Genomic DNA, 12,290 nt, shown 5'->3' on the forward strand with positions numbered 1-12,290 from the left:
TATATATATATATATATATATATAATTTTTGCTTATCTAGGTTGCTTAATACTGAGAACATCTCTCAGTGCTCTTCAGGAAACTCAAAATGATTCCAGTTTCTAAAGGAGTTATCTACTAAAGCTGATTTGTAATGAAAGAAAGAGTGAAACGTATAGATAACATGTCTCAAGCATTCAGAAAGTTGCTTTAAGAGTAGGCCATTAAAATATTTTGTGGAAACTGTAAAGCATATATATTAAATATGTTCAATCATATTAGCCCAGCAAATGTAGATCAAATGGAACTACTTGTGTTTTTGGGTTTTTGTTGTTGTTGTTTTTGAGACAGGATTTCTCTGTATAACCCTGGCTGTCCTGGAACTCACTCTGTAGACCAGAAATCTGCCTGCCTCTGCCTCTCAAGTGCTGGGACTAAAGGCATGCACCATCACCACCTGCAAATTTGTAATTTGTAACTATTTGTAATATCATAGTCTTATAACAGTTTGTTATGAAGCCATACCAGTCTCTGTAAAGACTGATGCATTTAAATGAATGATATATATTTATATTTTATGCTTTCCATCTATTTTTAGTGAACTTTTGTTTTTGGCTTTTCAAGACAGGGTTTCTCTGTGTAGCCCTGATTGTCCTGGAACTCAGGCTGGCCTCGAACTCAGAAATTCACCCGTCTCTGCCTCCCAAGTGCTGAGAATAAAGGCATGTGCCACCACTGCCTGACCGCGGCCCAGCTTTAGTAAACTTTTTTTCTTTTTGGTTTTTCGAGACAAGGTTTCTCTGTGTGGCCCTGATTGTCCTGGAACTCAGGCTGGCCTTGAACTCAGAAGTCCTGCCTCTGCCTCCCAAGTGCTAGGATTAAAGGCACGCACCACCACTGCCCGGCTTTAGTAAACTTTTTATTGCAAGAAAAGTGAACTTTACCAACTCTAACATCAAACAAACAAACAAACAAACAAAACAAAACAAAACAAAACAAAAAACCCAAAACCAAAACAAACCAAAACAAAACAAAAGCCAGGCAGTGGTGGCACACTCACAGCACTTGGGAGGCAGAGGCAGGCGGATTTCTGAGTTTGAGGCCAGCCTGGTCTACAGAGTGAGTTCCAGGACAGCAAGGAGTACACAGAGAAACCCTGTCTTGAAAAACAAAACAAAAAACAACAACAACAAAAAAACCAAAACCCAACTCTAACATCAGTTGCTTAGTATTGTATTAAGATCAATTCATTCCTATTAAAGTGAAAGACCCCTGGGGGAGACCCCCACTCAAATCTCGGGAGGACGTACACCCAAGGAATCACGAGAGACCACATCTTGATGTAATTACAAGAGGTATATTTTAATTTTCAGGGCGCTCTGGTTCGGCACCACAGTTATCTCACGCAGGAGATAGTGGAGCCGACCACGAGGCTTGAAAGTTAGGGGTTTATATAGGGAAAAGGTCTGAGGGAACAAAGGGATCAGTGTGGTCATACATGATTGGCTAGTTCAAATATTAACTATTACGTGCAGAACAGAGTGGAAAATTCCTAAGGTTGGTGTTAATCTGAGTCAACAAAGCATCTGACCTTAAACCATATCTGAGAGGACCAGATGGTCCATTACTTAGTGTCCGTCAGGCACGTCTTTGCAGGCCTAGGCCTTGGACATGTCTTCGTTTGCCTGGATGTTTTCCTCTATGTTTATAGTTTTATGTCTTCTTCACCTGCCAGCTCTTATGATATCCAACAACTTGTTTGCTCTTTCCCAGGCCTATGTGGGCCAGCTTGTGATGGATTCTTAGGCCCATAACTTTTCTTCCTAGTCAGCACAGGTTTAAAGCTTTAATTTTTCCTTTCATTAGGACTACAGTGACACCAGATCAGAAGTGAATGAACGAAACTGAGAGTCAATTTTAAACATTAGAAGTAGGACATTGAGTGTAGTGGTACATGCCTGATGTCCCACCAGCACTTGGGAGACCTATGTAGGACTGCTATTGATTCAAAGCCAGCTCTGCTACTTAATGAGACCTGTCTGAAAAACAAAAAAGAAGCCAGGTATGGTAGTGCACCTGTATAATTGCCTATAATCCCAGTGCTCAGAAGGCAGGAGGAGGCAGATTGTGGCTTGGAAACCAGTTTATTCTACATTGTCTATAAAGCTAACCTTTTAGTGAATAAAACTTATCATAGAATGGATTAAGGAAGAAACTTTCAGGAATCTCTTCTGACATTGTTTATTATAAACAGTTCATTAATCCCAGATGAATGTGAGTTCTAGGCCAGCCTGGACTATATAGATGCTATTTCCAACAATAAAACCCTGAGACAAAGAAGTCACAGGGAGGGTATTAACATTTGCTTTAGAGTACCAATTGAAGAACACTAAATGCTATCCTTGAATACTCTGGAAAATAAAAGACAAAGTAGTAAAAATATTTTTCACTTAAAATCCTAGTTAGAATGACATGCCTCCCTACTAATATTCAATTATAGTTACATACATTGTTTTGTCAGTTACTGTGTGAAATGTAGCAAATACAAGAAGTAATGCAACTTGATGCCTCAAATTGATTTAAAAAAACTTGATTGGAAGAACAGATGTGTTAACCATCAGAAATAGTTAATTAAAAATAGAAGTATAGGCATCAATTTTATGTGGAAGACTAGTTCAATGGCTTATGTTTAGCAGAATTATTTTTAAAAACCTTATATATATATATATGAGTGTTTTACCTGCATGTATATGCACCACCCATGTGCTTGGTGCCCAGACAGGTCAGAAGAAGGCATCGGATTCCCTGCAATTGGAGTTAAGATCTTTGTGAGCCACCATGTGGGTTCCAAGAACAAACTCTGGTTCTTTACAAGAGCAACAATTGCTTTCTACCATTAAGCCATGTCTCTAACCCACTGCACATATTTTAATATCAACATGTATTACATTGGTTTTTCTTTAGGCAAAAAAAAAAAAAATCCATCAAACCATCCAAACATTTTCAAGATTCCTCTTTTCCCCCTTAAGGAAAGGTCTTGCTATGTATAGTTCAAGCTGCCCCAAACTCCTGATCCTCCTGCTTTAGCCCCTTGAGTTCCTGGATTACCAGTGTGTACCACTATGCCAAGCTTTTCAAATAGTTTAATTTTAGTCAGGGTGCATGGAGAACAATAAATGATAGGGCATTATGAATTACTTACTCCCTTCAAGTTCACTTAAGTATTCTTGGAATTCTACCATAGGAAAAACATCTAGATTTACAAGATTCAAAGTTGTACCTTTTTCTATTTTAATCTTTAATCATACAGCAGATCAGTGATAATTGTAATTATCATTAATTTCTTGTGTAATAAGTAACTTCTGGCTTATACAAGCATGTAAGCAAAGGACTTGCTTTTCAGCAATGGTTGAAACTAAGGTGCTGTTTGGAGAATGTGTCATTTTAACATAAGCCTTAAACACAAATTCAGTTTCCTTATTGATCAAATGAAACCTACCGGGACTTCTTCTAAGATCTGGCAGCCCGTTTTTCTTATCAATTTCTGTCTTGAAAGTGAGTATTTCCTCTTTGTTCCCCAAGACTGAGTTGCCTTATGCCCAGAGATCTGGAAACTTGCAAACCAGTAAGATGATTTTTTTTTTGATGCAACTGCATGCTTGTTGGGCAGTGTACATTAATAGTCCTTGAGCCCTTAAATTAGAAAACTTTTCCTTGGTGTTGAGGATCAAACCTAGGATCTCAACCAGGGCTTTACCTATGGTAGGCAAACACTTTGTTTCAGATTCATTCCTAGCCCCTAGGCAACTGGGGTGGTAGGGGTGCTTAAAGCCTAGGCTAGCCTTGATTTCATAAACCTCTTGCCTGCAGAATTCAGGATTACAGCCTGGAGGCACCTTGCCCAACCTGTAAAAATGTGTTTGTAAAAAAATGTGTTTAATTTTGCTTACTTATTCTTTAAGGCCTAACCCTTTTGTTTGTATATTGGCATCCTAAAGTTTGTCATAATGTGAAACATTTTCTATGTATAGTGTTTTTTACCCATTCAATTGGTGCTCCTGGGACTTGGGAAGATGGCTCAGCAAGTCAGGTCACTTGCTGCCAAAGCTGACAATCTGAGTTCAGTTCCCAGAATCCACATGCTGGGAGGAAGAAAATGACTCTAGTTCTCTGACCACCCCATGCACACACTAAATAATTAAACGTAAAATTAAAAATGTTTTGGAAATGTTGTTCTATTAAAATTTAATTTTTAAAGCACAAATTCAGTTCACTTAATGTATCTGACCTTAATTGGTTAGGGTGAGGAGTATTTTTTTTTTTTGTCTTGTACCTTCCGGGCAGGTTTCTTAAAGTTAACGTACTGAGAATTAGAGCACAATGCATGATTGAGTTCTTCCCTTTCTTCTCTCCATTTCCCTTTCAATGAAGCCTCTTCAATGAAGCTTCGGCTTAAGTTAGCATGGAATTTACTCTGTATAGTAGGGAGTGTGACCTTTAGTTTCTCAATCTCTGGCCTCCACATCTTAAGTTCTGAGACTCTAAAGGGTACACCACTAGTGCCAGTTCTAATGCAGTGCTTGGGAACAAACTCCAGGCTTCCTGCATACCAGGCAGGCACTCTACTAATTAAGCTACATCCCAGTCCCTAAAGTTTTTTTTTTTTTTAAAGTTTCCTGGTATAAGCACTTAGACAAAATTCAACTTAAAGAATATTGGTTTTGTTTAAATATATTTTAATACAGATTTAAAATACCTTCATTTAGTATAATAGCTATAACTAAAATCTACTAAGTAGCTTTTTTTCAGATATTGCCTTATTGTTTTGAAAATAGTACAACATAAAATACATTAGAAACTTAGGCACTTACATTGTACTTACATTGTATTTCATATGGTTAATGTTATTATTTATTTATATATATGTGTATGTATGTATATATGTGTGTGTGTGTGTGTGTGTGTGCGCGTGTGTGTGTATGTGTGTATAAAGGAATTTACAAAATGCTCTGCTTTCTTGCTCCTGAACGAGGTCTGAAGAGAGGCCCATGGCTTTAGTGCCCTTTTCCTAGTACCAGCCATTTAAGAGCCTTTACAAAGAGGGAGAAGTCTCATTTATTCAGGATTTTCTCCAATATGACCAGAAACCTCTTGATTAGAGCATGAGAAATAAGAACCACATCAATTAAAGCAATTTAGACTTCAGTAGTATCTAATTTACTGCGAAAGGGAAACATAATCTAAGCTTATGTTTTTAAAGGTAATTTGTGGCTTACTGCTAAAAATACTTGTTTAAAAACCCAGGCAAAGCCATTTTATACAGATTAATTATACAGATATTACCTTAAAACTACTAGTTTCTCTGTTAGTTTAAATATGCAGTAGCAACAGTTACTCATATCAGTAGCTTAGTATTTTTACCATCAAGATATTTAATGCAGGGGATGGGGAGATGGCTTAGTGGTTAAGAACACTCACTAGTATTCCAAAGGTCTTGAGTTCAATTCCCAGCACCTACATGGCAACTCACAACTGTGTGATACCCTCTTCTGCTGTGCACATGTACATGCAAAGAACCCATATACATAAAATATTTAAATAAATAAAAGGATATTTACTGCAAAGGACTGGTACATAATTATTTATAGTACTAAATGTGTCCAAATAAGAGGAAAGGGGAAATAGCATCTAGGTGTCCACTAAGCACAAGGTCTTCTTACATATTTTCATTAATTTTTTTGAGACAGGGTTTCTCTGTGTAGCCCTGGCTGTCCTGGAACTCACTCTGTAGACCAGGCTGGCCTCGAACTCAGAAATCCGCCTGCCTCTGCCTCCCAAGTGCTAGGATTAAAGGCATGTGCCTCCACTGCCAGGCTTCATTAATCTTTATGACTCTGTGTGGGCAGCTTTTGAGTTTAATTTTTACAAATGAGGACACTAATGCTCAGAGAATATTTCAATTGCCCAAAGATACATAGCTAGTAAACACCAGGAATGGAATCTGAATCTAAGTCTGCCCAACTGCAAAGTCTGTATATATTCTGCAGAAAACTTTCCATAACATATTGTAACATGGTAATCTCGGCCCACAGTTTAGTCACTGTGGGACACCAGAGTGTACGTTGGTAACCTACTGTTTCACAGTAGGCTAACAGTCGGTAGGTAGGGTTTGTTTGAGCTAAGTCAGTACACAAGTCATTTCTATCGCCCATTAGACATTTTATTGTATTTAATTTTGATGATGATGCATGTCGAATGTGATTGTTTTGATTTTGTTTTTTGTAGATAGGGTACCACTACGTAGCCCTAGTTGTCCTGGAACTTGAGGCTTAACTCAAACTCAAAAAGACCTTCCTGTCCCTGCTTCATAAATGCTTGGATTAAAGGATTGTACCACCACATTTGGCTGATTTTTATTTTCCTTTTAAAATCTGCCTATAAAGGTCAGGATTTTTTTTGTAGGAGCCAGGTTTCTTTGAATCTAGGGAACTGAACTCATGTCATAAGGCTTGGTAGCATGTCAAGAACCTATAGCCTGTAAGCCATCTTACTAGCTCATGATTATTAAACTTTTTTGAAAAAGGATTTCACTATGTAGCATAGGCTGAGTTTTAACTTGAGATCTTCCTGCCTCAGCCCTTCAGCTGGGATTATACGGGTGGACTAAACCCTGCTACAGTGATTAATTTTAAAATCTGGAAGAATTATTTTTAGGAAAGTAGGTTACCTCTTAAGAACTGTTCCCTTGCTAAAGGAAAAGTCATTTCTGCTAGAGACTATGCAGGGTCAAGGGAGTCTAAAGGGACGGTGAGGTACACCACCAGAGTAGGTTGAGGATGGCAAAAATATCACACATTTTCCTCCTATCTGGAATTGTGTGTCATGAAAGCAGGGGGGCTATTTGAGGGATGAAGAAAAGAATAGGGGTATAAGGAAGTATTCTGGGAGGGTGAATATGAGCAGGGTACAATGATACATTCTCATTGTCTTAGACACTTAACAAAAAAATCCTTTTAAGAGGCTGGCCATCGTGGCTCCTGTCTATAATTTCAACACTTAGAACTTTGGAACAAGACAATTTCCTTGAGTTTGATGTTATCTAAAGAAAGCCTGTGTTTAAAAAAGAAAAAAAAAACAGTTTAAAAAACAAACAAACAAACAATGCTGGTGAGTAGATGGCTGAGTAGGTAAAGGTACTTGCCTCTAAGCCTGAGGACCAGAGCAGGATCCCAGGAACTCATATGGTGGAAGGAGAAACCCGACTCTTTCAAGTTTCCTCTGACCTCCACACATGTGCCATGGCAAGTACCTGTACATCCACTCACACAAAATAAATGTGATAAAAACACTACAACTCCCCAAGGTGGCTGGAGAGATGGCTTAGAGGTTAAGAGCATGTACTGTTCTCTTAGAGAACCAGGACCAGCATTCCCAGAACATACATCCTGTGGCTCACAGGGAACTGGATATTCTTTTCTGGCCTCTAAGGTACCTGCTCTTACTTGCACATAACCACTCATGCATGCATTGCATGCACTGAATTTTGTTTTGTTCACCAAAGAACACTTAATGGAGGAAGCTGAAGTGAATGACAGCACATCACTGGACTCTTTTCTAATGTAGGTATGTTCTGCTTTAAGAAAACCTGATGGGTTTATTTAAATACACTCCAGAAAACTCTTTGTCTCATAAGCCAGATTTGATACACAGTAACATTTTTGCCACATCAAAAAGAGAAGGCCAGGCAGTGGTGACACATGCCTTTAGTCCCAGCACTTGGGATGCAGAGGCAGGTGGATTTCTGAGTTCGAGGCCAGCCTGGTCTACAGAGTGAGTTCCAGGACAACCAGGGCTGCACAGAGAAACCCTGTCTAAAAAAAATTCTTTTTGAGAAGGATTCAGCTCATATAAGGACATGGCCTGGGGTTTGCTAAAGCTAGGTTCCAGTGTCTTCTTAAGCAGAAAAATAAATACAAATTCAACTTTTAGAAAACATTAACATCTTATCTTAGCTATGACTGAATGAGGTGTCTCAATTGAGGTGTTTAAAGTGGTGGATCTATTCTGTTAGTTCTTAGCCATATGACTAACATGGTTATTTACATTCATGATCAATTTGCACTGGACCTCCACTTTTCTTCCACTCCCTAATCTCAAGAGTGTGCCCAGGGTTAGCTTCTAGCTACTATATGTGTATTTTCCACATTTAGTCACCTGACATGTATAAAAAGTATATCTGTATCTAAAACCACAGTATTATGATTTTTTGTTAGTGATTTTTTTTTAATCTACAAACCTGGATATAGATAAATTCAAAAAGGCAACATACTATTGGAGACATTTTATAATCTAATACCATGTGTAAAAACTTAATTGAGCATGAATTTGATTTTAAATGCCCATATTTACCTTGTCATCTATTGACTGACAAGTTCCCCAATATTTTTGCAACAAGGTTACTTTATGTAGTCCTGCCTGTCTGTTCCAGAACTCACTACCTAGACAAGGCTGACCTTTAACTCACGGGGATCCCCCTGCTTCTGCCTCCTGAATGCTAGGGCCTGGCAATTCCAGTATCTTGATAGGCTAATGTAATTAAAGTTGAAAAATTGTAAATACACTGGTGCTGGCAAGGTGACACAACAAAAATAGAAATAATTATGTTTTACATGTATGTGTGTTTCTATGTTACATGTATGCAGGTGTCTGTGGAAGCCAGAAGGTGTTGTATCCTTGAGTTAAAGGAAGTCGTCAACTATCTAATATGGGTACTGGGAACTGAATTTGGGTCCTCTAGACCATGGGAAATGCTCTTAAATACTGAGACATTTTTCTGGTCCCTAAAATAGACAATTTTAAAGAAAGCCAGATAGATGGCTTAGTAGGGAAAGGCACTTGTTGTGACCCTTGACAATAGAAATTTGATCCCCAGGTTCCACATGGTGAAAGGAGGAAACTCTCCTAAGTTGCCCTCTGACCTCTCCATGCACACTGTGGCTTGCATAGCATGCCTCCCCTCAATAAAATCAATGTAAGAAAAATAAGAAAACATTAGTGTTAGGGATAATGAGTCATTCAGAGTATTTTTTATCACTATACTCACACAGAACATGACTTGATCTGTATAGATTGCACCTACAACCACATAATATGGTGCTTAGTAAGTAGGATTTATGATTCTTTGAAATTAATAACGCTTCAGCTTAAGTGAAAATCCCAAGGAAGGCGGTCAGAGAGTATTTAAAACAAAGGCTGGACATACTACTTTGATGATGAATAATCTGAAACGCAAAGCCTTCCTGAGGAAATGCATAGTGCTTTTCTAAATCTGAAGGAGATATTACAGTCATGAGGCTAAGTACAAGGAATACTATTTAAAAACAGTATTGCCGGGCAGTGGTGGTGCACACCTTTAATCCCAGCACTTGGGATTTCTGAGTTGGAGGCCAGCCTGGTCTACAGAGTGAGTTCCAGGACAGCCAGGGCTACACAGAGAAACCATCTCGAAAAACCAAAAAAAAAAAAAAAAAAAAAAAAAAAACAAACAAAAAAAAACTTATGTCCTAAAGGGGCTTATGGATCAAATTTATGAGCACAGATTATAAGACAAGCATATTACACATTTCAGAGGGCAGGAATAGCTGTATCCACAAGGCAGGCATTTTAGGTAGTCACTTGAAATTAATCAGATGATATAGTAATCCAACAAAACCAAACCAGTTATATGATACAATCATGACTCTGGGGAAAATCTCATAACTTTCAAAAGTAACCAAAACCAAAGCAACAACAACCTCCACATTTAGCTTAGGTAAGTGAATCACCCAGATGAGCAAAACCAAGTTTTTCAAAGGTGCTATACACAGAACTCACTGGCCAGTAGGTATGAATACCTTATATATGTAATCCAAGGTCCAGCTCAGAGCTTAGGGGGTGGGGAACCAGTTAAATGACATTTCTTTACAGTCATATTCCAAATGCCTGGTTTGAATGCTGTACAGAGTTAATGGAAACTGTAAATGCTAAGGAATGCTACTTAATTAACTTTCAGGGAATATTGCTTAATTTATGTAAATAAATTGTACTTCCTCTCAAGGAAACAACTGAAGTCTCCACAGTGTTAATGAACACTTCCTTAATTGCTTGGTTGTATATTTTAGGAGAGCAAATCCATTGGCATTGGTATGCCTTAAAGAGTACAAATCTGCATCGGAAGGAAAGAAAACAATTGAGCCCAGTGGCATACAGCATTAACACTAGCACTCAGGAGGCTACGGAGAACTTCCAGTTTGAGGCCAGCCTAAATTACACAGCAAGACCCTGTTCCTACCTTTCTCAAGCACCCAGGCTCCCACAGAAAAGTAATGGAAACACAGGGCTACAAGTATTCTTTAATCACACACTCTCTAGAGATCTCATTTGCATATATTAGAAAGCTAAAATGATACATGAGTTTAAAACCAATAAGCAAAGATACACCACAGATTTTAATGTCTATAATTTAGTCTTTATCACATAAATATGATACTTATAAATAAATATGTATTTGAAAAATTGCTATTCTTAAAACATTTATTTTTTAATACATTTAAATTTCTCACCAATGATATAAGGGAAAAACAGCATTCCATTTGACATTGTACAAGTAGAATTCAATGTGTGATTATACCAGTGTAACCAGATAAGAAAAAGAAACACAGTACTATGTTAGATCTGTTATCAATTAAAAATGATACCATGTCTTAATGTAGTTACTAAACGCATGATCTTGCTTTCTGTCAGTCATTCTCAGAACCATTTGGAGGTAAGAAAACCAATGCATCATTGAAAACATGTCCAAATGCCCTAAGCCGGTACACCCCATACATCATCACATGCATCTGATTAGGAGTCAGTCCATTGAAAGTAACAGCCATATCAGAGCAACATCCTTCTACTACCTGGTTTGGCTGGTTAGTCATTGCTTCTTTAATGAAAAGGCCAACAGATTTGGTATTAAACACATCTTTTCCATCGGCATCTTCTGCATTTTCTGCAAATACACCAGCATATTTCAGGCAGACTGCCAGCTGCTTATCTTCAGATAGCTTCCAAATCATTCCTCCTTGTTCGGGACACTTTTCAGGAATACTGAGAAGGCTGTTGAGTCTTTGCATTGATTCTATGCTTAAGACAATTCCTCCATCCACATTCACATATTCAAGGTCTCCAGATTTTACAGTGTGTCCTAGATAGAAAGGTTGTGATGGATCCTTTTTTAACAAAAAATATTTGAGGTTTTCAATAACAGCGAAAGTAGTGGGGCGTGCAAGGAAGAACCAGTTGTACTGGTCCCTGTATTTATCATAAGCATATTTGTAAGCTTTCCTCATCATCAACCACATGTCATTTGTGTCCATATTAATTGACTCAAACACTTTAACATTTTCAGAACTGAAGAATTCTGCTTTGTCACAGTGTTTGGTCCAAGTCTCCTTCAGTGCAGCCCAAAGACTCACATCTTTGGGTTTTACAAGAACTATACAGTATACCCGGAAACTCTTACTGAGCTCCATGCGTTCGGCCTCTGAAATTTTCGAGATATCATCTTTGTTAGGGGCTTGCAGATGGTGATGCTCATGGTGGTGCATTCTGTTTCCAATCCTAATGTGGCCTAGCATAGTGATCAAGGCACAGAAGATGCTTCCAAGCATCACACCCTTCAAAAATGAACTGCTTTCTGAAAGCATTTTTCCTGCAAAGAAAAAGACTTTTCAAATACATAGTTTAATAATTTTACTTGGTTTATTTCTTATATACTTACATTTGTTCTTAATGTTTAAGGTCCACATGCTTAAAATCAGGTGAGAAGCATACTGTGACAAGGACTCTCAGTATCCTTCCACTGGCATTGGGTAGAAACTGAAACATTATAGAAACTCATTCACAGAGTAGAACTTGGTGTGTGTGTGTGTGTCTGTGTGTGTGCGCGTGCGTGCGTGTGTAGAGGAGTAATTTTGTACATCATTTATTTAACCAAGTGGCAAGTCAAAGCATTAGCCTAGAAACTAATGTGATGAACATTGTTTTTCCATCGTTCTCTAAAAATTTTGTAAGACAAATTTGCACTGTTAGTAAGTACTTCTGGCTATTATAAAAGAGCTTCTAGGTCAAGACCTGTAAGTTGAACAGATACTCAATTTAAACTCAAATTTCTCTTTTCTTTCTTCATTTTCTTTCTTCCTTTCTTTCTTCCTTTCTTTTCTTTTTTCTTTCTTTCTTTCATTTTTGTTTTTTCGAGACATGGTTTCTTTGTGTAGCCCTGGCTGTCC

The 12,290-nt window shown here is 38.0% G+C and overlaps 1 protein-coding gene across 1 annotated transcript; it reads right to left on the bottom strand.

The window, feature by feature from the left end:
• Positions 1 to 10,352: 10,352 nt before the first annotated feature.
• C1galt1c1 (C1GALT1 specific chaperone 1) lies at positions 10,353 to 12,240 on the bottom strand. The gene has a single exon (XM_031353839.1). The coding sequence runs from the start codon at positions 11,706 to 11,708 to the stop codon at positions 10,758 to 10,760; it is 951 nt and encodes a 316-aa protein (XP_031209699.1). The 5' UTR covers positions 11,709 to 12,240; the 3' UTR covers positions 10,353 to 10,757.
• Positions 12,241 to 12,290: the final 50 nt, after the last annotated feature.

The sequence above is a fragment of the Mastomys coucha genome, chromosome X (genome assembly GCF_008632895.1).
Source record: "Mastomys coucha isolate ucsf_1 chromosome X, UCSF_Mcou_1, whole genome shotgun sequence".
In the NCBI taxonomy this organism is placed as follows: Eukaryota; Metazoa; Chordata; class Mammalia; order Rodentia; family Muridae; genus Mastomys; species Mastomys coucha.